Here is a 24,629-nt window from a genome sequence, read left to right as displayed (position 1 = left end):
AATGCGATGTCAATTAAAAGGAAATAAGAAGAGAATAAGAAAAATAATTGGTAGTTCTGAAGACATAAAAGAACCGTGACAGATTCTACCAATAAATTTTTATTAGAGTTCAACCATATTCAATGTCAACGTGAATTTTTATTTGTAAATACAAAAACCACTTTGAACATACTGAGATGAAATAAACATATCCTTTCATGAGTATGCAAGTGCATCGTTAATACAGTAACAAAAAGGCGATCTATTTTTAATTTGCAATGAATGGATACTATGCATAAATTGCGATCTTCATATTTCGTGGAAATCATTAAAGAAAGTACGTACGCTGCTTACCTAATTTCCGAAGGTATGTACAAATACGGTTTGTGTTCCGCATTGAGATTGCTTTTTCCAGATATGTATAAATCAGAAGAAGTTAACCTCAACAACACTGGCTACACGCGGTCGAATGCGCGGGTGCCGCAAATCAGAATGTGCGCATGCGCATCCACAGTGGAATGTGCCCTCTCTCCATGGACATCTTCCCATCCTGCAAATAGCGATGGACTCGACACGTTTCCAAGCGCTTCAAATATTATTCAAAATAAAACATTCTCCACAATCTGACAAGTTTAATTCACCACAAGAATTAACAAACATTGTATTTAGAACAAATGTTGCAATTAATATATAAATATATAATTAATATATATATAAATGACTTTCTCATGTACAAAAAGAGATAGTCGAGAAATGAGCATTAACAATTTAAGATTTCCCTTTTTTCATCATATAAATATAAATAATGGAAGGAATTATTACAATAAGAAGCTAACTGCACTTTCCAATAATTTGGGAAGATCAACGAAAATCAACTCAAAATTAGTCAAAATCAAATCACTTTCCTAAACATGTTATAAATTCATGGTCAACTATAATAATATACGTAGTAATAAACTATTACACTCTTCCTTATTGCTCCAAACCCTTAAATTTTTGAAGATGATTTATTTCAGATGAATATTTCAAATCTTACATTTTTCCAATAAAGGAGTAATCTCACTATCTTTTCCTTTTGTTTGTAACTGCACAAATTAAAATATTCAGTTTGGTATGTTACGGTATAACAAATATAATTTGACAATATTGATTATATGTATGTATTTCACGTTTAATTCACCATCTTAAAAATTGTTATTATTATTTTATAATCGATTGTGAATTTTTATAATATATGAAATTGCATATTCCAAGGACAAAATGTAATTCCAGTTTTTGACATTCCTGGATTTAAATAATATTGTTAAGCTGATTTACATTTTTGTATCGCTAATTACTCGAAAGTTTGCCTCGGAAACAATTGTGTGGCCATCACTAGTTGCGAGGCACCTTTCCCTTCTCCAGTCTCATCGCATTGTCATCTCATTCCACTCGGCGACGTGCCGTCGTACGGTGGTCATCGAAATGTGCATACACGAACTCGTTACATGTATATATTTAAAAGTATATATCCGCTACAGAAAATTCATTACATGTAGATATCACACGTGAGTGAGCTTTTAGTATAAAAACACTCACCATAAAGTTATTGTTTCAACTGTTACAAACTTGGTCGAATAAATTTGAAAATAATAAAAATTCAGAAAATTCCTAAACCTAACGTCCTATCTAAATTAGATTAATATTTCTGACGGATTATAAAAAATAATAAAAAGAGAAATCAATTTTATTTGCATAAATACAATAGACAACACATAGTATTTGCAAAAGTTGCTACTTGGATATTCCTAATTTCACAGAAAATAATTAATCAATTAGCGAAAAAGTATACATAACGATCACAATCATATACCTTTTATCAAGTAAATATAAAACATACGAAAATTCGTCTCTTACGCATAACTACACATGGAAAGAATTTTTACAGGATGGAAATCTTTCACATCACGCATTAATAACGAAAACCATAGTAAAGTATAATAGATATTGTTAACATAAGATCAATATGTCATTAATGAATAGACAAGAAACACGCATCGAAACATCGTATATTACCCATGTAAATTCTGTTTTAAATACGACTTTTCCATTCCACTTTCATCGCCCGCGCTTTAAAAAAATGGCGGCCATTATTTAAACATGTTGCCAATTAAAACAAGCGTACAAAAAAACGATTACCGTGATCGAAAACCACAAAACGTTTAATTTCGATCACACGAGCATAAAATTAAAAAGTGTGAGAAAGTTACCTCTTTTTTCGTTCCTAATGATTTATGTTAGCAGAAAGAACATCCCGATAGTGCATGTAATCCGGTTAATCCAACGTAACACAAAGAAGCCTGGTTTGGGCGCGCAACAGGTGGACGTAACGAATAAACACTTTTTCCGTAAGGATATTAAAAATGCACAGCACAACACAAATCGCACGTTTGCTGCCGCTTACACGAGATTCAGTGATCTCACGTGAACTGAACTTCGACGCGGATGAAACGAATTCCTCTTTTTCTCTCACACGTTAATCGAACCGCGGAAAAAAACATTCTGACGTTACCACGAACGACATTCTTATTCCTAAAAATTCGTCAACTTTTCTGGTAATTGTTATATGTGCAAGCTTATAGAAATTTAGGACACAGTTCTGTAGAACAAAACTTAAAAAGTTCTATAAAACACCATTGCAACATACTGCACCGGCGGCCGGCGACTGACTGACTAGCGGCACACGCCGACTTCCCATAATCGACAAACTAACCTAACACAGATGAATCAACTTGTACCCTACAAAACTCTACGCGAATCGTATGAATTATTTTAAATTTATCGATAATATAGTACACAATGAACTATGTCTTCTCAATTTATAAAAATTTTATGGAGTTCCATATATAATTCATTACGTAAATCATAATTACGTTAAATTTATTTTACAAATTTTGATAATATTTTGTAATTATAATAAGTATTTTATTATTATAGAGTAAATTAAAATATTTGACAGAATTGTGTTTAATAATATTTATATGTGAAAGTATATTTTTCCATTTCGCATATTACTAGAATGAAGTAAATTTTAAAATGTCGAAATTTGTTTATAACGTTATCTTATGTGTAAATTATATATCTATAACATAGTATAATATACTTTTTTATAATAATCAATAATAGATCGTGTGTGTGTGTGTGTGTTTGTGTGTTATGTAATCAACTGTTAATTTTGGTGCACAACAATTTATATTACTGAAATAAACTTTCATTTCGATTTGTATTAGAAAATAATAATAGAAATACGTAAAAGAATTAATAAAATGATGCTATATGACTAATTTATTTATCTATTTATATTTAAATAGACAATTAAACCGACATATAAATGTACATTAAATTTCCCGCTAAGCAATATTTTAGTAGATAAGTGCTTCCATCTTACTGTGGGAATTATAAGCAAAAGAGATTTTATAAGCTTAGAAAAGCAACATATCTGAGCGGACATAGTGGGCGCCATAGTCAGCGGAACTATCTGCAAAGATCACAGTGTGACGTAAACGACGATCTAAACAAGTATCAGCTGTGTAACAGTCATTGTTCGTATCCGTTTTGGCAGGCGTGCAAGAATTCTGTTTTTCTTCGTTTTCTGATCGTCGGTTAGCAGGTCCGACGGGATAAACGGCATACGCATTAATCAAGAAAAGAAGCAGAAAAAAGGGGGGAGGCTACGAGTTTTCCGTGCAACGCAACCGTGGCTGCGTGCGTGCTCCAGCCCCAGCCCCACCAACGATCTTAGGGACAATAATCGTGTGAAAAACGGGGCGGTACGCGCATAAGCCTGGCCTCGAGCAGCGAGTCAGACGACGGTGGACTCGCTCCGCCACCGTGCAAAAGGTCTCGTAGTTCTCTCCCGACTACTCTACGACCAGCGGACGAGCACCACACCGATCCCGAGATGGAAAACTATCGGTAACGCAAACAGGGCCCTAGATCATCGCGAGCGCGTAGTCAACACACGAAGGGGCTTACCCCCTTCGTTATGACGCTCTCACGTGTATCTTCTTCCTTGCAGAATCTCAAGACGTATCGACGTCGGATTCCTTTCATATGTGCTGTCTATCAAACGGTTTTCTTATTTATTGAAATCCTTTCATCGAATAGTCATAAAATTTTTGTACATAAACATGTACACTTTTGTACACATAGCATTTTAAAGTTCTTATGATAGAAAAAACATTTAAAAACAGTCAAAACAGTAAAAGAAGAGACACTTAAGTCAAGATAGAACATTAGTACACATGCTTGTTAATATTGCGGACTACTATTGTCATCACGGGTAACATTTCCGTGTGCATGACAGCATAATGCAACAGCAGACTTCAAACGGTGGCATTTCCTCCGGGCTGCAGCAGAATGGTTCAACAGCTGACTCTGGTGGACCTCATGCAAATGGCAACATGATACCGGAATCGGATAATGACATCAATAGTGTTAATGGAGAAACAAATCAGAATTTGGGACCGCCAAAAATAATGGACAAAACCAATCAAGATATTGTCAGACTTATTGGACAACATTTGAAGACAGTCGGACTGAAGTATGTAACTTTCAATTTAGTTTCTGTATATTCCCAAATTGTAGTGATAAAGAATGATTTTAAAAGGTCATTTTATATATGTTATGATTAAGATTCATAAAACTGTTTATGTAATTTATATGCTATTAGTTAAATACGAAGTATCACAATTCAATCTTCATGAATTTGTTCCTTTATTGTAACTGTTCTTGAAAGTTTTCTTTGTTTCTTAAGTTTTCTTTGTATGCATTTATCAGAAGTATTGTATCACAACCTATCTGGACTACGTACTCTGTGGTGGGAGAAAGCTAATTATAGAACCTTGAAATATAGGCAGCAGTATCTGCAAGTTATATTTGCTTTATAATGTGGGCATTAAAACAGAGACATATACATTATGTATGCATAAGTTGTATTTGTCTATAATAGATTATTATTGCTATTATTATTAGTAGCATCATTACTATTTTACCATGTTATTATGTTTTATTCAGATGGTAGCAATATACTTAAAAAATATAGATGTTTGTAACAAAGACTCGTTTGAAACTAAATAAAAGTAGACTTTTCATAAAATTAAATAATACTAGCCAATCTTTCACTATATTAAATTGACCATATGAAACATCTTTTTTTAGTCGCACAGCAGATCTTCTCATGCAAGAGTCCGGTTGTCGTCTAGATCATCCAGCTGCTGCAAAATTTAGACAACATGTTATGGATGGAGATTGGACAAAGGCAGAGCACGACCTTAGTGAACTTAAAATATTTTTAAATGGAGCAAATCAAAGTCTAGTAGTAAATATCTTCACATTTAGAATATTTTAAATATGATTAAACATATACACACATATTTCATTAATACTATCCATTCATAGGAGATGAAATTCTTGTTACTAGAACAAAAATACTTAGAATACTTAGAAGAAGGATTAGTACTGGAAGCATTGCATGTCTTACGCAATGAACTTACACCTTTAGGGCATAATACAGGTCGTGTACACCAGTTATCTGCATTTATGATGTGCAGTGGACGTGATGAATTACAGGTATTATACATTTTACTAGTAATATTCTATTCCAGAAATATATATAATAAAATGTGTGTTAAATATTTTATTGCTAATCAATTATGTACTAATGAACTTTCAAAGATTGAATTTTGTATGGATATAGAAATATTCTGAAACTAACCTGTTACTGAAAATTTGATCACTAGCAAATAGACACTTGTTAACAGACACGTGCAGGCTGGGATGGCAAAGGTGCAGTCTCGAGGGCTGCTTTAATGGATAGACTACAGAAATATCTGCCACCCTCCATTATGTTACCACCACGTCGCCTTCATTCTCTTTTGTGTCAAGCTGTGGAAATGCAAAATCAACAATGTACATACCACGTAACACATACTCAGGTAATATTTATTATCTTCTTTTAAGTATTTAAAATTTTTGAGATAAAGAGTAAATCTTCCTTTATAGTTTTATGAAGGATATCATTTTATTCATTTAGGATATATATTTAAATGACATATTGCTATTTTTGAAAATTAAAAAAGGAGCAAAATTTTTTTAAACGTTATACGTCTTTAAATTTATATATTCAACTTTTTTACTGTTAATACAATTATGATTTTATGTCCGTTGTAAATTAGGCAAGTTTAGAAAATGTGTCACTGCTTGTGGACCACAGCTGTAGCAAAGAACAGTTCCCGTGCCATACTCTACAGGTGCTCAATAATCATTGTGATGAAGTGTGGTATTGTAAATTTTCTCCTGATGGTCGTAAACTAGCTACAGGTTCTAAAGATATGACTGTAATTATTTGGGATGTTGATCCAGTAAGTAAATTAGTAAATATAACAAAATAAATTTTGATTGAGTGAGTAACGATGTTATATTAAAAATAGGAAACATTGAGAGTAACTCATAGAAAAACATTAGAGGGTCATACTTATGGAGTAGCACTAATTGCTTGGAGTCCTGATAGCAGCCTTTTAATTGCTTGTGGACCTGAAGATTGTCCAGAGCTTTGGCTTTGGAGTATTGACCCACCTGATTATGAACTACGTGCAACAGTAACCCAAAGTACTGATGATTCACTTACAGCTTGTGCTTGGTATCCTGATTCACGTAAATTTGTAGCTGGAGGACTTCGTGGACAGTTCTATCAATTTGTAACATATCAATTAATTTCTAACATATTACATTTCATTAAGCTAGTGAAGTAATGCATTAAATATTTGAACACAAAATTTTAGGATATTGAAGGTAATGTCTCAGAATCATGGGAAGGAGTTAGAGTAAAATGTCTGTGGTGTAAAAATGATGGAAAAACGGTCCTCGCTGCTGATTCGCATCATAGGATTCGGGGATATAATTTTGACGAATTATGTGACTTCACAATGTAAAATCATAGTTGCTTTATTATGGATAATGTAATGTAGAGAATAATAGATGGGTATTATATTAACTAAAATATTTAATATTATAGATTACAAGAAGATCATCCTTTGATGTCCTTTAGTGTAGATAAAGCAGATCGACTTGCACTTCTTAATGTGGCCAATCAGGGTGTACATCTTTGGGATTTACAAGATAGATGTTTAGTAAGACGTTTTCAAGGTGTTACTCAAGGACATTTCACAATCCATAGTTGTTTTGGTGGTGTAAATCAAGATTTTGTTGCATCTGGTAGTGAAGGTAAATTATTTAACAAAAATATTTTATTTATATCATTTCCAAAGTAAAAATTATATAAACATTTCTATAATGCTATTAATTTCTATTATTTGTCCTATTATTCTATAACTATTCCTATTATAGATACTAAAGTCTATGTGTGGCATATCAAAAGGGAATTACCTATAGCAATTCTAACAGGACATAGTAGAACAGTAAATTGTGTTTCATGGAATCCAGTATATCACCAAATGATGGCTTCTGTATCAGATGATTGCACAGTGAGAATATGGGGGCCGAGGTCATCTTCTCCAGAAAAAGTTGATAGTGACAAGACTGGTAAGTGTATTAAACTTTGTTTTATCAAAGCTATCTATAAAAATATTAATAATCTTTTTAAATGAAAACAATTGACTTTAATCTATGTACTTAAATTTTAGTTCCATTAGAAAGTAACTCCTCAAATGGTAGTGGATGGCATGAAATGGTATCGTAGCGTACTACAGTATATCAGTGTTCCCATGACCTCATGGTGTTCAAAAGACTGTCATATTGATTGTCATACTGACTCTTTCCTGCCCCAGCAGCTATCTCTTTATGCCTCATTACTGTAAGTCTGGGTAAATGACTACTATTGAGAGTAAAAGAGAGATGTGTTAGCATTATGCTAATTCATTAAACAACTAATAATCAGGAGTTATTTGAGAATCAATCTTTTCTTTATTACCAGATTTTATATACAATATTATGGTTTACCTGTTTGTCAAAATTAAATTTAAATGATTTATCAATATGAATTAATAATGTAAATTTTTGCAAACAAAAACAGCATAATATATGTTGGCTAATATAAGTTGTGACAAAATAGAATTTCAACAAATTTCGCCGTAGCATTGATGTAAAAAGAAAAATTAATGTGCATTAATAAGCATAAAGTAAAAAACATTGCAGCAAGATATAAAATTTATGATTTCGTGAGACTATTATCAAAAAAAGAAACCTTGTTTTGACAGAAACTGTGTCAGATTTAATCTTTCTAAAAATAAAAAGCTGTAAATAACAATTTCGTGCTTAATGAATTTCTAATTAATTTTGTTAATCATTGATGAGGGTGATATCATTCTCATTTTTCACTATATATGTAACTGCCATCTTACATTAATATTGTATGTTTCAAATTGTATACAGATGTCGTAAATCATCATTAAAAGCGTAGAAGTAATACGAATATTATATGGAGAGAAATTTAATTTCAGTAAATAATTTGATGACTAAGTGAGATAAATTATGAAGTTTATAAACAGTTTGAACTCTGTTATGAGACGTACAGATTGACGCAAAATGAGTCAGAAATTAAAAATTCAACGATTTTAGTATAAAAAGAAATAAACTCGATTTGTATGTGAAAGTTGAGCATGAATCCTGATATTAGTACCTTTATTCAGTACTGTGATTTTATATTATTAAAATGTACGCACTGAATGTCAAAAATTTATAAATATTATATTTGCCTTAATATTTTCACGCTCATAAAAATTTTAATATAACATTGGTAGAATAACATAGATTTTGAACATTTATTTTAAAACATTAGTTCCTTGATATAAATCAAATATCTGTATATGTCGCATTTCATTTATTACTAGTATTTTGACTTTTATTATTACAAAATAACAATAACTATCTTTTATAACTATAATAATATCTAGAAATTTTAAATCAAAACTAAAGACATATGCTATGAATAATTGTTATTTTGAATATATGTAACATTACAGCATCTTTTAACACTATACTTATTACATTTTTACTTCATACATCAATTTTTGTTTTATTCATAGCAAACTATACGATTTGTCATTCTCTGCCTTTTTAAAATGATTTCTTTACTAATAAACAAAAAAAACATACGTAATGTAAATTAAATTCTTTCTTTTTTTATAATATGGTAACATTAAATAATATACTATAAAATATAATCACAAATAAAAATATAAGAATATTTAAACACTTACTTTTCCTCTGTTGGATTTGTTATCAAACAATGAAAACCAAACTGGAGGTCTCACAGTATCAGAAGTTGTAGAGTATGTGTGTACAAATACATTCAGAACAAATAATGTTACAAACATGTTTACATAACAAGAGAAGTTTACATGCAAAGGAAATGTCTGTAGTTTATGCCCCTGAAATTGTAGTGAGATAATATAATACCAATCACTATTATCATTTGCATTTACCTGTGGTGCCTTAGCACTTAATAATCTAATTAAAAGTTTCCAGGACTTTTTCATAATTTGGTATAGTTTGCAATATAACAAACAATAAGCGATTAATTTTGCTTAAAAGTAAGTTATGAATTCAAATCTAACATACGTCTTCATCATAATTCTACCAAAAATATCTTTGTCTTTAATCTTTTCGGTTATTTGGAATACTAATAAAGTGTTAATAATTGTCTCATATAATTAAGTATTTTTATATTTATTGACAAATATTTCAATATTACTATTCTAAACAATAAGGAAAGTTATTAGAATTCTTATTTTCTATAAAATTAGTGTACAACAACTTGATATATAAAGTATGTCATGTTTGACAAATTAAATATAGAAATTTGCATAAAAACTAAATTATTTAAATTATTTGACTTAAATAAGGGGCAAAAAATTTTCATAGAATCTTGAAAGTTGAAAAAAATAACCTTCTTAGAAGTTTGATTTATGATAGACAGAATAAAATGAATAATTCAAGTAAATAGCTACTTTTTGAGCAGTATTATTTTATGTTGGATCATAATATATAATTTTTAAATAGTTTTGGACCAGATATGTACTGAAATTTTGACAAAATTAAAAAGAACTACAAAAAGATAATATATATTTAAGCATAAACTATATCTTACATAACGATTTGCGTTTTTACAGTGCAATTGGAGTTGTTTATTAGGAAAGCTAATATAATTAAATTATAATATGATTCATCTTATCAAGGAAGTAAAACTTGTTAAAGAATCTTGTTTATGTACATTATTATTATTATTATTATTATTATTATTATTATTATTATTATTATTATTATTATTATTATTGACTATATTTCTTAAACATTTAGATTTTAATTTCTTATCTCATATGTACATAAAATGATAAATATATGGTTTTATGGGGAAAAACTGCCGTTTGTTATCGTAGCAGTGTGTGTTTGTTCTTAAAATGTCTAGTATAGATATGTTATATTAAAAGTGCGTAATATTAGGTACTAATTGTATGATTTGAGGCCAATAATGCGTGAGTTAACTGCTTGTTTTACTTATAATTTATCCGAAAATATTTTAAATAAACTATGAAGAGTCAAATAGATGTGTGAATAAGAATTTGTTTATGCATAGTATGTATAATAACGAATATTTCCTATTTTTCGAATAATGGACATTTCTAATTTTTAAAAACGAATATGTACTTCTTAATCTTTTAAAATATAATCTACATTGTGTAACAAATTGTTTTAGTGAGATATTACTCTATTATTACAGGTTAAAACGAATCGTAATAAATTTAATAATAGGTTAATATCATAATTTTGCATTAATAATACTAAAATTAAACAAAATTTTGATACAGAATTTGTGCTTAACTTTAAATACTTGATATATAGAAAGAATTAAATAAAAAGAAATTACATCATTTCCTGTACAAATTATGAGAAAAGTTATCTTAATAATTATTTTTTTATTGCTATATATATGACAAACACTACTTGCAGATGCACTCTTAAATGATTTTTTAAAATACACATTTCCCATTTACATATATATTTTATCTATGCTTATGTATGAAAAGCTGTATAATAAATATTCTTCTACAATCTTTATATTAGGCTGTTTCCATAGGTACAATGTTCTGCACTTTCTAACTTAACGTGTATACTATTAAATTATATCGCTATTTTATACATGAAATGTTATGTTATGGAAAAGTTTATTATAATATATTATTCTGCATTAATATTTTCAAATTTATTTGTATATTCATAGCGAAATGTGAAAAAACATATTACTATATATTTATATATATATATATATAGTAGTATGTTTTTTATGCAATATTTAATTTTTAAATACCATATATAGGATGCGACCAAATAACATATATAAGCGAGCATGAGGTGATGCCTGATGGAAAAATAAGGAGAAAATATAGAATAAAAATTTTTCATACAGTGCTTCATTTTCAAGAACATCAAATTTGAAAATTTACCAAGTATACTTGAACATGGTTAGTTTTGAATTCGACAGGAGTAAGTAATCGACAGAAGAATAGTATACGTGAAAAAAATTTGAAAATGTAGAATGAAACTTTTTCACAAGACTTTGTTTCTGAGAAAAATAAATTTGAAAATATATGATATTAGATCGATCCTTTTCTCAACATGTTCAATCTCTACCTTCTTGAAAATAAAGTCTTACACAGAAAAATTTTATTGCACCTTTTTACTTACTTTGACATATAAATTTACCTCCAGCTGATTCTTTTAAGTATATTTCAAATATACATATTTGGCATATTTTCATACTAAGTTTTCGCGAAAACTAAGAGTCGGGCGAAAAAATTGTATTCTATATTTTCAACTTATTTTTCACAAGAAATTACCTCATGCCCACTTGTACGTGTTATTTGGCTGCATCCTATATAGTAACAATCTATCAAAACAAAACATTTTTTAAAGAAGGCCTAAGTAAGGCAGAACAAAATTTTACATACTACCACAACTTCCCTATACAATTATTTAATTCAAAATATAAGAATTGACAAAATGCTTTTATATTGTACATCATCTTCTGTTAATAGATTTATAATCGATTTTATATCATAACCGATAGATGAACAGATACAAAAAAATAAGTAGAATGTTATAATATTATTATTATTTATGCAATAAATAAGATGGGTCACTTAAAATAGGAACACTATTTTTGGTAATGCACAAAAATTTTTAAGGGAGGACTTAAAGATATTTTATTTAATATTCGATCTGAAGGGGCAAGTAAATATAAAAATTGTATCTTCGAAGATATTTGTATATTTTAAAACAAATTCAACTATTCTATAAAAATTACAGAACTGCTTAAAATTGTATCTATAAGATAAAAATTTCAATTGTATAGTTTAAAATCGCTGTCCTAAATATATTTTATTAGAAATTTTCCGTTTAAGGGTAGTATAATTGAATTTATATATCATATAATTCCGGAAAGTGATTATTGTATTATTTGTCCCTTCAAATTAAACACTTCCTCCTTTAAATATTTTTCATACCACTAAAAACAATGGAGATATTTTAGATTGCAATCTTACATGTCTCTTGCTGTATATTTGATTATAATAAAATTCTTTAATATGTTAGATAAAATTTATATATAGTTTTACACCTATCACATTATATAGAACGTAATTTTTATCGTAGATAATATTACTAATATGTTTTTTATTTCGTCATTATTAATAATTTAGTATATTATTAAAATAACAAATGTTTCGTGTAACTTTAAATTTTCCGCTCTTTATATCGAAAGAATATATCGAACAGTATAACTTCTTTCGAGAGTTGCATAACGAGAGTAAAAATAAGATTGCTTTACTTACTATCCCTATCGAAATCCTTCGATATCTCGAAAAATATATCTATCGTCCTTTGCCGTATTGATAATTTCCATTTTAGGAAATCGTATTGTTAGCTAGTATGCTTTACAAGCCGCCACGAAGGACTTTTTCTCCAGTAAAAATATTTATTGTGTCTGAAAGTCTATGTTTCTTTGGAGCGGTAATATTGTGGTATTCTTTAAGTACATTCCAAGGTATATATGAACTATACGTTACTCTGTATGATTCTTTTATATTTTAGGTTATTTTCATTTAGTTATAGTTTAACATAATTACGTGTAACAATCAAAATGTTAAGAAACATAAGAAAATCATATAAGAAAAACATAAGAAAAACATTACAATCATAATTTAGATTTAATACATTTTATCGAAGTTCCGTTCGTGCTATTGAAAAAAGACAATGTATTATATTAGACAGTTGATCAAATTTTTGTAAGTGCATCTAAACAATTATTGAAATGAATGTTATAAATATTAGGTTGCAGACATTTTGCATTTAAGCATTGTCCAGTGCTGCTAGACGGTTATTACTCGCTTGAAAGCAAAGTACGTAACACAAGTACCAAATTGTCGGATCTTGCATTGTGGCAACAGCAACAAAATGAAAATTAAATTTTACGGAGTTTGTAAAACTTCCACCATTCTTAATAGGTAGTGATGTTTTAAGATATTCTTCACAAATTGATACTCCTAAAAACAAGGTATTTGTATGCTCTGATATAAGCATCATACGTAGAGTATATTTGACAGGTTTGTTTATGATTGGTTATTACTTTATCAACTCTTAAAAAGATATAATTTATGTTATTTTAAAAAAGAAAATATATTGAGAGGAATTATATAGATAAATTCTATCATTTAATCTAATATATATTCTTTCAAGATTTGGTAAATAATTTTTATATATTTGTATTTATATTTATTTTATTAACTTAATATTTAATAAATGTCTTCGTATGATAATTGCTCCTTTATTAATGTAAGTTAATTACTTATATTTTTTTTGTAATTTTCAGTTTTTATCTACAAGCCTCTAAATATAAAATTCATAGCCCTACTAAAATATACTATTGGTAAAGACAAATTTATTATTGAAAACAGCAAGGATATAATATACAAAGTTGATATAATCTAGAAATAAAGATATAATTTAAAAAGGAATAACGTTAAAAGTGCAATATGGATTCTCCTACGCTAATAGAAGGTAGTTTACCAGATCGTATTAGTAAAAGAGATCGTGAAAGGAAAAACATTATTGAAAGACGGAGAGAAGAAAGGCAATCATTGGCTGTTGAATCTGAACAAAGTAGTTATTTTAAGGACACATTTTATTCATCATGTAAGAAAATTAAAGAAATGTTAGATGATGCACCCAGTGCTCCCACACCAGCTCTTCCTGGGATATTTGATAAAATAAATAAAGAAATTCAGACACTTAAGAATTACTTATCGCAATCAAAAATGTTTTTAAAAGTTTATGATATTAGAAGAGCACAAGAAAATTTACAATTACTAGAAAATGAAGCTTCTGAATTAGAAGTGACGTTATTACCTAAAAAGAAATTTGGTTTTAAGAACCGAAGAGTTGTAAAGAAAACATCTGACAAGACACACGATATGACAGATGGTTTAAAGGATTTGAAGATATCAGAAGGAATTGTAAATGGTTCTGCAAAACAGAATCATAAATTATCAAGTAAATATGGAGACAGTGCAGTAATGTTGTTAGGAAAAGTTAATGAACAATTAATTTTGGATGCTGAAAATGTGAATAAAAATGATATTCTACTCTCCGATTTAATTCACTGTACAGTACGAATTTATGGCACACCTAGTACCTTACACATGGTAAATTTAAAAGAGTGTACTGTATTAGTTGGACCAGTAACATCATCTGTATTTGCACACGACTGTAGTGAATGTGTATTTGCTTTTGCGTGTCAGCAACTTCGACTACATTCTTCAACAGATTGTACTATTTATTTACATGTTACGAGTAGATCAATTATAGAGGATTGTACAAAAATACGTGTAGCACCTTATAATTGGTCTTACGAAGATCAAGCAAATCACTTTAATCTAGCTGGACTTGATCCAAAAATAAATAACTGGAATTGCGTTGATGACTTTAATTGGTTATCAAACGAAAAACATTCACCAAATTGGAGCATTCTAGAGCCTGAATTGCGTGTAAAATGTTGGGATTAATAAATATAAATAAAATAAGTCATAATGTCTAAAACTCAGTTCTCAAAATACCATTTTTTTAATATTATATATAGATACTTATTTTGTTATATAAATTCTTTATGTGCATACTCCGCTTTTTCACAGAAATTATACTGTATGTAAGTGTTTTGTATACTTACAAAATGTTTAATAAACTTGCTGTTTGTGAATTACATATCATACAACTAATTTTAGTATATCCTAAATTAAAGATGAACTAATGATCTATAAGTCATATATGATTCCTAACATTCCTATGTAATGTACTTTTAAATGAAAGCGTTTAATATTTTGAACATGAAAATATTAATAAAAATTTTATGTCAATAATAAAAATATTTTAATAAAAGTAGAAAAAATTAGCATAGTAGTTTTTGCTCAATATCATTGTTCTAATCATTTTTTCACCTGCATAACGATAAAGGATACATAAAGATAAAATTCTACGTTACGTTTGTAATTTTATAATTGTATTCGGCTGCAGTCCATGGTATAGTATTTAGTATGTGTATGTATCTATTATCTTCTATTATATATGTACATAATTTTAAGTTATAATTCCAAAAATTACCGCTAGATGACAGAATTATCAATTGCAAAGGGGGTTGTACAGAATTATAGGGTGTGAGACGGTTGTGGTCTTGTGGTTCCTCTCGAAAGAAAGTTGCTTAAAGAAAGGTGATTAAAAATGTCGAAACTTATTGGAGAGATTGTAGCAATAACTAAAGGTACGTATTTAATGCTTAATTATTATAATTATTTTATTTCGTAAAGTTAATTATAACTTGCTGATAAAAATTGATTGTTATATAACTCAAATATTCTCGTTGTAAAATAAAAGAAAATTAATTGTTTTATTATCTTAAATTACGATCATACTTCAGTCATTGAAATTCCAGAATAATTTTAAATAAATCATTAATGGGCACATAATTTGTCAGAAATATTTTTCTTAATGTTTTCAAGGTTATGTAAGATATATATATTTCCAGTTGATTTTACTGTCAATCGTTAATAATCTTTTATTAATATAAATAAAATGTATTATAATTATTACTTATAATCATGTATTCATTGCAGTGTTATCAACAAAAACCACGCCTGCTATTAGGAATCTTGTATATTATGGAAAAGTAGAATTAGTTCCGCCAAAGATATCTGACATTCCTGCCATAAGGAATGGTATCTCCAATATAATCAGTGCTGCTAAAAATAAACGATATCTTGATCTCACAGTACGTGAAGCTTGGCTAAATACATTAGTTGGAATTGAAATTTTATGTTGGTTCTTCGTAGGAGAATGTATTGGAAAACGACATCTTATAGGATATAACGTATAAAAATGTATTAACATTCATATGGGGATATAATCTCTGTGTAATAGTTATTCAAATAAATATATATATATATATATACATACATATAAATTCAATTTTAATTTTATAAATAAACATTAATATTATTTAAAATATTTTCTTATTTCATTGCTAAGTTTCATAAAAGATGTGTTATTTAAAAAAAAAGGAATATTAAACATTATACTATATAATTATTTATTATACTCAAAAATAGGATCATATTAATATATGTTGTTTTGCATACTGCCATATACATATTGCTCCACTAACATGAACATTTAATGATCGTATTACACCAACTTGTGGTATTTCTATGCAGGTATCAAACAAAGGTATCAAATTGGCAGGAATCCCATCTTTTTCATTTCTATAAATGACATTTATTATTATTCATATGAATTTATTTACTTTATAATTACTTACCCTAAAACAAGAATTGTCTTTTTCTCAAATTTCATACTTAACAAATTTGTACTATTAGCTGTTTGTTCTACTCCTACCAAAGACCATCCCATATCTTTTTTATTCAGTAAGTATTTGCATAGTTCATATGGTTTTGCCTACAATGGTCATGAATTGGTTACAATAAACCTTTTTTGTATGTATTAAAATGTTGTACATATAAAATATACCTCTGTAATAGTTATCCAATATTCAGCTGATACACTAAGATTCTGAAATTCCTTATCTTTAATTTGATTCATATTAGCAATAACCAATTCTTTTACATTAAAAATTTCACAAGTACGAGCAAGTCCTCCTAAGTTTGGAGTACGACTAACAAGACATGCTACAACTATAAGACCATCTTCATCTGATATTCTCTTATGAGAAATGGATTCTCTGATTGTTGGAAAAATATCACTATGTGACAAATTGGTAGACATTAGAGGATTAATTTTTTTTTGAATATCATTCAATTCTTCAAATTCCACATTACCGTTTTTTCCAAATGATTCTATACCACCTGTTTTTTCTTTAAATTTTAGGAATTTAGTATTCTTTACATGTATGAAGCATATTATTAGAAATTAGTATAATCATAATAGTTTATAAAATACCTGACGATTTGATTAAAAATGATGATGTTTTAGTATCTGATAATGATGTATTTCTGTTATATAGCTGAAGAGAATGACCATTAAATTCTTCAAAATTCAAATTTTTGAACAAATGTGGATTTATCCATTCACTTGCATCCATATCAGTCAATCGAGGTAATTCATAATAAATTGTCTATAAATAGAAAGAAAACATTATTTAAATATATTTTTATTTTTATTTATTTATTTAATAATTTTAAATAGTAATTTTAATATTACTTGTAAGGTGTAGTTCAGTATAGGATGAAAAATAGAAAGATAAAAATCATCCTGAATTTTGTTTGAATTTCTTGCTAATCCATCTTTCAAAGTTGCAATTGCGGCATTGTATAATCCTCTATATTGTAATGTTGCATGATCAAAATTCATTTCTTCCAATATTTTGTATAATTTTACAAAGATAATCTATTGTGAACAAAATATTAATATGATTATAATTTTTTATTAGTTTATAACTTAACATAATACAATTTACCTGAGCGTAAAGACGCATACTATATTGTTGTCCTAAACAGCAACGGGTAATATAATTGAGTGCCGTTAAAATAAAATTGCTTTGGGAATCTTTGGGTAGAAGTTTGGAAACATGGTAAATGATACACATTATGGAACTAACACATCCTGGACGTGTTTTAATACCCTACACATATTATATTAGTTAGGGACTTCTTATATTAATAAAAAACAATTTCACAAGAGAAACACAAAACTTATTTAAATACCTTCTCAAAAAATTCCCAGATTTTATCATGAAATTCTATATTTTCCACAAAAATTTTTATTAATATCCATTCTTGCATTATTCGAACACTATGTTGATTACTTTCCAGAAGTATTAAATTACAAAGAAATTCTTGCAGTATTACAGTATTATCCTGTAGATGAATTAAATGTTTTTCCTACTATATTTATTACTACAATTTAAAATAAAATGATACGTAATTTACATACAATATTTTGTTACCTTAGTTAAAATTGGCTGTATTATTAATAAAGTTTGCATAATTCGATGCTTTATTTTATGTATGTAAGAATGATTGAAATATCGTTTATTTTTGTATTTTTCCAATCTCTGTAAAATACTTGGGAGAAATGTTGATCCAAATTCTCTATCTTCATTAATTATCTGATGTAGCAGAATGACAGAAGCTGCTCTAACATTAGCATCATTATTATGATCTCTATTAATGAAGTTAAAATATTAATAAAAAATGAATATATAATATAATATTAAAGAGTATAAAAGTACCTACATTATTTGTATATGTTGTGGGTAATAGCTATGATAATTTTTTGTAATATATAAATAGACTTGATTTTCTATTTGTTTATCTTTTCGAAGTACATGTCCATGAAGGAGACATGCTAATAGTGCATCTTGTAGATTTTTTAAACAGCACGTGTTTAAAAATTTCATTTCATCTAATAAAAATTTTTTCAGTTTTGGCACATTATTACTTTCTTCCAGTAGTTGATTAAGAAACTAAAAATTAAAAATAATTTTAATATACAAGAAGAGATTCATTTCTTGAAAAATATATTACTATCTTACATTGTCTACAAAATCATTAATATTGGGTAATACCAAAAAATTATTGTTTATAACAACTCCTATAAGATTTTTTATTGCTAGAAAATAAATCTTGTTCTTTGTACTCAACAAAGTGGTTTTCCAACATGTAGTGAAAATAGATATCAAGTTTAATTTATTTTCTAGATCCCCTATTGCTCCCTTATTAACCATTGTTTTTAATATCAGTGCTACTTCTGGAATAATTTCATTTCCTCCCATTTCATATAAATAGGAAATACTTTTAATCCAGTCAATGTTTTGAGGCCATAATTTTATTTCTACTTTCGTTAAAAATTGATTTACAAGTCTAGCAAGTAATACATAACAATCTGATGCTATCTTCCCTTTCAGTTCTATTTCAGATTCATCATTACTAGGTATGTGAATATCATGGATATTTAATAATGGTTGTAAATAAAATGAAGTGTGGTTTGTACATAAGACATTTTGAGTATAATGTAAGATATATAAAGCATATATGTAATGCATGTTTGTATATTGTTTTATATTTTGAATAATAGTTATACTATCATTTTTGAACTTCTCAACATAATGTAAAATTTCCTGTTTTGTTAAAAGCAAGTTTCCATTGTTAAGAGTTGAAGTAATTGCAATGAGATATCTGTTTAATTCTTCATAATTAAATTTGTATGGTATGCTTTTGCTGCTTTTAAGTAAAAATTTTAATGCATCATTAATATATAAAGTGAACAGTTGTATAATGCTCTCCTGTGTGTCTACATCACTTAAATTAAGTAAATATGACATAAATTCTATCATATAAAAAATATGTGCAGTATCTGCATAAGGTCTTGTAGCTATCCCTTTCAGTGATGATAGCCAATTATTGAGTACTCCTTCTACAGGACATGATTTCTGTTGTAATATTAGACCTGCATCATGAAACATTATAACAATAAGAGCAAATTTTGCAGGATTGAATTTTACATGCAAATTTTGACATGGATGTTCTTTACAAATAAATTTAATAAAATTTATTGCATCTACTTTTACTAATACTTCTCTCAACCATGCTATTATAATATTCCATAAAAATGAATTTCTCATGAAAATTTCTTCTAAAGGAAATTCTAACAACATATCCATTACAATTTTCAAATCATTAATTTTTTTTATAGAGAGAGGAATTGTTTTTAGAAGTTCAATTTGAAATGCAATTCTTAATATATGAGAATGCATTTGGTTTTTCTGAATTAAAGATTTAATTATATTTAATTGATCATCTTCCCAATAATTTAATACTTGACTTGAAACTGTCCTTAAAACTTTCATCATATAAAATATTGGTATAGGAGCCCATGTTTCTTCATTCATTATTTGAAGAACTTTATTTAAAAATTCAACTTGTTCCTTTTTTACATGTATAAATAATGTTACAATATTGTTTAATATTTCTGGTTCTTGTTGATAAGTTTGACATTCATATAAAAATGTATTATTTAAAACATGTATAAATAATTTTACAAACTGATCATCATGTAAAAGAGCAGGTAATTTACAAACATACAATATTCCCTGTTTTACTATAGTATTATTTTCATGCAATAATATTCTTTCAAAACTTAGTTGTAACCAAATGTTGCTAAAGCAGTTGTTACATGCAGCATGCTCCTGACTTCCTTTTACCAAAATTGGTAAATGAGTTAATGCAGGTAATATTAGATGATGTTGTTTTTCTTCCAATGCTTCTAATATCAAGAAATAATTTTGTCTAATGTCATTTATTGATATTTCTGTTTTAATAGATTGATTGCATAGGAAAGGAGTAATTGTGTACTCTATCGATTTTAAATCACTTTCAGCTATAGTACTCATAAAACAAGTTATTCGTTTCATTATAAATAACGCTTGTTTACGATACTGCTGTATAGGAGACTTTAAGCTCTTCATTATTAATAACCATAGTTGTTTTGTACAATATAGATCATGATGTATAAGACTCTTATCTTTTAAATTTAATGAGAAATATATATCTACTAAAATGCTGAGTGCACTTAATAAATCTTTCAAATCATCTAATTCATTTAAGATACAATTCCATACAGCTGGGAAAATACTTTCAGAATCAAAGGTATTTATTAATTTTGGGAAAATTGAAGCAAATAATTGCCATTCCTTATTTTCTTTCATTTGTAACCATAATATTATATCTTTTAGGTACAAAGAATTAAAACGTTTCAGTAGATTTGATTCCAAGTCATTATATAGAAATTTCTTTAATTGTAACGATTCTAAAAAGCATTCTAGTATTTTCATATACAAAATTTTACTTTCATTACTATTCAAGGTATCAGCATTCGATTTCTGAAAATTTATCAAATGTTGTTCAATACACTGTACATCACAGTGAAGCGTTAATCGTAAAATTATAATATCGTATAAAATTGGATATTCGATAAAATTTTGTAATTTTTTTTTCTCCAATAAAGTAGTTTCTATAATTTTAAAACATAAATCATTTGACACTGCTTTAGAATGTTTCTTTTTTGTATCAAATATAAGTTGATATTCATAACATAATATCATTCGAAATGTATGTAATTGCTTTGCATATAAATTGTCTTTTAGTATTTCGGCATTGTAATATTTGTTTAAACGATGTAGCAATAAAAATGGGTCATCTTTGAATGCAATGTCTAATAATTCCAAGATTGAAAAATCTATTGTTGAAGTATGCATATAGCGTTCATGCAGATCCATTTTGTTGTAATTTTTTATTTTTATATATTTAGACTTATTTACATATTACGTAAATATATATATCTCCATAAAAATTTTAATGTATTTTATTTAAATATCTTCAATTCACAAGAATTTGTTACAATACAGTATTTTATTTAACTTGTGCATATCTTTACCCACATTTATACCCACTATACAGCTGCTAGCCTACCAGTTAACCAATTATACCTAACCAATAAACGCGCACGTGGTTATTTAGAAATATACATATGTATCAAACGGTAATTTATTTCGTCATAAAAAGTCAATAACAGATTTTTAATAAGTTCTTTATGAATTTGTGAGACAAATTGTGTACATCTCAAACTGAAGCAAACACGACAGTGGAGACTTCAACACTTAGCAGTTTCAGGAAATGTTGTATTTTCTGACAACAGGAAGCAACTTCCTGAAAATCATTAGCTTGGTCAAACAAGTGGTCAATAGCCGGCACATAAGTTTGACGAGAATGGCTAAAAGTAAATTTGAATATGTGAAAGAATTTGAACGTGATGACAGTTGTTTGCCAAATTGTTGGATTGTGGTTAGAATTGATGGAAGGAATTTTTCAAAATTCTGTGAAGCGCATCAATTTACTAAACCGAATGATGTAGCTGCTTTGCAATTAATGAATCGCGCGGCTATTACGGTTATGGAAGATTTTAAAGAAATCATTCTAGGTTTTGGTCAAAGTGATGAATATTCTTTTGTCTTTCGAAAAGACACTGAACTTTACAAACGAAGAGGTACGTACGTTTTAAAAAGTAATTTATAACATGATAAATTTAAGATGATAAATAATTAATATGGAAACACAAAAAATGTATATGTGCATGTATATGTATTGATTTCTATACAATTATTATTGTTTACATGTTACATAATATTTGTATTCCATAATGTTTAATAACACAAATATATTGTTTAAGACATTTTTATAATATTTTAGCTTCAAAATTGATGACAAATGTGAATTCTCTTTTTGCATCATCGTATGTTTATCATTGGCCACGTTTCTTCCAAGGCAAGGAATTATATTATCCACCATCTTTCGATGCCCGTGTTGTATTATATCCTACAGATAAAAACTTAAGGGATTATTTAGCATGGCGACAGGCTGATGCTCATGTAAACAATTTATATAACACCTGCTTTTGGAATCTTGTATTAAAAGGAAAGCTAACTCCAACTCAGGTAAACTCTCCTATAATACATATATATAAAAAAATGATAATTATGTACATGTATATGTGTAAATAATTATATATACCTTAGTAATTTTGAATCATATTTCTAAAAATTATTATTTTTATTTATTTATTTTAATTTTTAGGCAGAAGGAAAACTTAGAGGTACATTGGCATCACATAAGAACGAATTACTTTTTCAAGAATTTGGTATAAATTATAATAATGAGCCACCACTTTTTCGAAAGGGTACTACACTTATAAGGAAATTAATACCTGATGGGACAGGCAGATTAAAACCTGCAGTGGTTCCATTGGTAGATGATATTATTGGAGACCGTTTCTGGAAAGAAAACCCGGAAGTACTCGGGTTAAAAAGTTTAGCAACTTATCAACCTCCAAATTTAGTAAATAATGTTAATTCAAATCCAATTAGAACAACAAAACCACCATCTCCAACCACGAACATGAAACATATTAATAACACTCCACCACCTCCAGTTGCTAATGTGAATTCTATGAAAGAAGAAGTGCATCCAGCAAGAAGCCGAGAATCAGATGGAGAAAGAATGCAGTGTGAAAGTGAACGAATTTGTAGAAGATAAGAAGTGTTTTATATTTTTTTTATAATAAATTTGAAAAACATCCTAACGGAAAATAATGGAAGTTTATTTCCAGTAATATTAAGAATATTTTAATCGCGTTTTATCTGAAGTGGTAGTATTATAAAATGTTAATTATTAGTGAAAGAATTACAAAGTACAGAATTGATAATTCTGACTACATTTATGATTCCTTTGTAAATTCTTCACTTAAAAATTAATTTTTATCTTACTACTTTTTTAGAGAAATTATATTTTTATATGATAAATTGCATATTTATGTATATACGTGTACTTTCACATACATATATACACATGTACATATATATGTATATGTTATAAAAGTGTTTTAGAGAAATGGATACGTATACATATATATTTGAAAAAATATTTTTCGTTAGGATTTCATATTTTAAAACTTATTCACTTTCAGTATCGCATTTTCTAATAGCAAAATATTGCATCAATTAATCTTAAATTATTTATGAAATGAAAGGCTGCTCTAGAGTAAATGTACTAAGATTTTTATAAAAAAATCTTGTTCATAAACACAGAAGTAGTTTACTAAACCATTTTGAATTAATTTCAGGTATAAAATTTTATAATTCTGCATGTGTATGTTTGTAAGTTCTATAATAATCAGTTTGAATATTATCGTATGATGGATTAATTTGAATATTATTACACGATCTATTACATTAAATATTGCTTCGTTATTAGAAGAACATGCAAAATATAAGTATTCTAGAAATAAAGGTATTGTAAGTATGTCGTTAGATATTTATGTTGTTTATCTTTTTCATTGTATGGATATACTGACTTACTTACCTGACTAATTAAATTTTCGACATATAATTGATCATATATGTGACATGTATATGTATATTGCAAAATTTCTAACTTTTTTGGGTAAAAATGAAGAAAAATGAAAAGCTTCAGTTTATAAGA

The 24,629-nt window shown here is 27.8% G+C and overlaps 6 protein-coding genes across 10 annotated transcripts in view; 4 read left to right on the top strand and 2 right to left on the bottom strand.

Annotated features, from left to right (window-relative positions):
- Nucleotides 1-2,683, bottom strand: part of LOC117233473 (protein expanded-like) — a 122,684-nt gene extending 120,001 nt beyond the window's left edge. Inside the window, 1 exon segment of the mRNA XM_033493823.1 lies at nucleotides 2,229-2,683. The gene's annotated coding sequence lies outside the window, so the exon portion shown is untranslated.
- Nucleotides 2,684-3,484: 801 nt separating this feature from the next.
- LOC117233390 (WD repeat-containing protein 26) lies at nucleotides 3,485-8,449 on the top strand. The gene is made up of 11 exons (XM_033493646.1): nucleotides 3,485-3,933; nucleotides 4,325-4,561; nucleotides 5,179-5,338; nucleotides 5,419-5,589; nucleotides 5,781-5,954; nucleotides 6,195-6,380; nucleotides 6,450-6,716; nucleotides 6,801-6,946; nucleotides 7,034-7,242; nucleotides 7,366-7,560; nucleotides 7,662-8,449. Exons 1-11 carry the CDS (start codon nucleotides 3,920-3,922, stop codon nucleotides 7,715-7,717), a joined length of 1,815 nt encoding a protein of 604 aa, XP_033349537.1. The 5' UTR covers nucleotides 3,485-3,919; the 3' UTR covers nucleotides 7,718-8,449.
- A 1,861-nt stretch (nucleotides 8,450-10,310) lies between these two features.
- On the top strand, nucleotides 10,311-15,291 carry LOC117233394 (tubulin-specific chaperone C). 5 transcript variants are annotated; one of them, XM_033493654.1, is made up of 3 exons: nucleotides 10,311-10,511; nucleotides 13,366-13,538; nucleotides 13,904-15,291. In XM_033493654.1, the coding sequence occupies exon 3, from the start codon at nucleotides 14,067-14,069 to the stop codon at nucleotides 15,093-15,095; it is 1,029 nt and encodes a 342-aa protein (XP_033349545.1). In that variant the 5' UTR covers nucleotides 10,311-10,511; nucleotides 13,366-13,538; nucleotides 13,904-14,066; the 3' UTR covers nucleotides 15,096-15,291. The 5 variants fall into 5 exon arrangements, with proteins under 5 accessions (XP_033349545.1, XP_033349543.1, XP_033349542.1 ...); XM_033493652.1 differs by having other exon boundaries at nucleotides 10,312-10,511; nucleotides 13,366-13,588; XM_033493651.1 differs by lacking the exon at nucleotides 10,311-10,511 and adding an exon at nucleotides 12,812-13,078.
- Nucleotides 15,292-15,693: 402 nt separating this feature from the next.
- On the top strand, nucleotides 15,694-16,531 carry LOC117233395 (ATP synthase subunit g, mitochondrial-like). Its single transcript, XM_033493655.1, has 2 exons — nucleotides 15,694-15,844; nucleotides 16,197-16,531. Exons 1-2 carry the CDS (start codon nucleotides 15,805-15,807, stop codon nucleotides 16,454-16,456), a joined length of 300 nt encoding a protein of 99 aa, XP_033349546.1. The 5' UTR covers nucleotides 15,694-15,804; the 3' UTR covers nucleotides 16,457-16,531.
- Nucleotides 16,532-16,652: 121 nt separating this feature from the next.
- LOC117233388 lies at nucleotides 16,653-22,027 on the bottom strand. The gene is made up of 10 exons (XM_033493643.1): nucleotides 19,130-22,027; nucleotides 18,831-19,060; nucleotides 18,542-18,758; nucleotides 18,300-18,452; nucleotides 18,053-18,217; nucleotides 17,797-17,982; nucleotides 17,536-17,710; nucleotides 17,107-17,450; nucleotides 16,898-17,034; nucleotides 16,653-16,841 (listed from the first exon to the last, which is right to left on the bottom strand). Exons 1-10 carry the CDS (start codon nucleotides 21,869-21,871, stop codon nucleotides 16,691-16,693), a joined length of 4,500 nt encoding a protein of 1,499 aa, XP_033349534.1. The 5' UTR covers nucleotides 21,872-22,027; the 3' UTR covers nucleotides 16,653-16,690.
- A 241-nt stretch (nucleotides 22,028-22,268) lies between these two features.
- Nucleotides 22,269-24,459, top strand: LOC117233392 (probable tRNA(His) guanylyltransferase). Its single transcript, XM_033493647.1, has 3 exons — nucleotides 22,269-22,638; nucleotides 22,842-23,086; nucleotides 23,226-24,459. The coding sequence occupies exons 1-3, from the start codon at nucleotides 22,269-22,271 to the stop codon at nucleotides 23,682-23,684; spliced, it is 1,074 nt and encodes a 357-aa protein (XP_033349538.1). The 3' UTR covers nucleotides 23,685-24,459.
- The last annotated feature ends 170 nt before the right edge of the window (nucleotides 24,460-24,629 follow it).

This window comes from Bombus vosnesenskii, unplaced genomic scaffold (assembly GCF_011952255.1).
Source record: "Bombus vosnesenskii isolate JDL3184/JDL3185 unplaced genomic scaffold, Bvos_JDL3184-5_v1.1 scf7180000013295, whole genome shotgun sequence".
Classification (NCBI taxonomy): Eukaryota; Metazoa; Arthropoda; class Insecta; order Hymenoptera; family Apidae; genus Bombus; species Bombus vosnesenskii.
Note: the sequence above shows the minus strand (reverse complement) of the source record. Positions and strands in the feature narration are given on the sequence as shown.

Excerpts from the sequence above, each read along its gene's own strand:
- LOC117233390 (XM_033493646.1), top strand. Across the intron at positions 5,339-5,418 it reads GAGCAAATCAAAGTCTAGTA|GAGATGAAATTCTTGTTACT; the intron begins GTAAATATCTTC and ends ATCCATTCATAG. Across the intron at positions 7,561-7,661 it reads AGTTGATAGTGACAAGACTG|TTCCATTAGAAAGTAACTCC; the intron begins GTAAGTGTATTA and ends CTTAAATTTTAG.
- LOC117233394 (XM_033493654.1), top strand. The coding sequence starts at position 14,067 with ATGGATTCTCCTACGCTAATAGAAGGTAGTTTACCAGATCGTATTAGT.
- LOC117233395 (XM_033493655.1), top strand. The coding sequence starts at position 15,805 with ATGTCGAAACTTATTGGAGAGATTGTAGCAATAACTAAAG. Across the intron at positions 15,845-16,196 it reads GATTGTAGCAATAACTAAAG|TGTTATCAACAAAAACCACG; the intron begins GTACGTATTTAA and ends TATTCATTGCAG.
- LOC117233388 (XM_033493643.1), bottom strand. The coding sequence starts at position 21,871 with ATGGATCTGCATGAACGCTATATGCATACTTCAACAATAGATTTTTCA. Across the intron at positions 18,453-18,541 it reads TACAGCCAATTTTAACTAAG|GATAATACTGTAATACTGCA; the intron begins GTAACAAAATAT and ends ATTCATCTACAG. Across the intron at positions 17,451-17,535 it reads ATTTTTAATCAAATCGTCAG|AAAAAACAGGTGGTATAGAA; the intron begins GTATTTTATAAA and ends TAAAATTTAAAG.
- LOC117233392 (XM_033493647.1), top strand. The coding sequence starts at position 22,269 with ATGTTGTATTTTCTGACAACAGGAAGCAACTTCCTGAAAATCATTAGC. Across the intron at positions 22,639-22,841 it reads TGAACTTTACAAACGAAGAG|CTTCAAAATTGATGACAAAT; the intron begins GTACGTACGTTT and ends ATAATATTTTAG. Across the intron at positions 23,087-23,225 it reads GAAAGCTAACTCCAACTCAG|GCAGAAGGAAAACTTAGAGG; the intron begins GTAAACTCTCCT and ends TTTAATTTTTAG.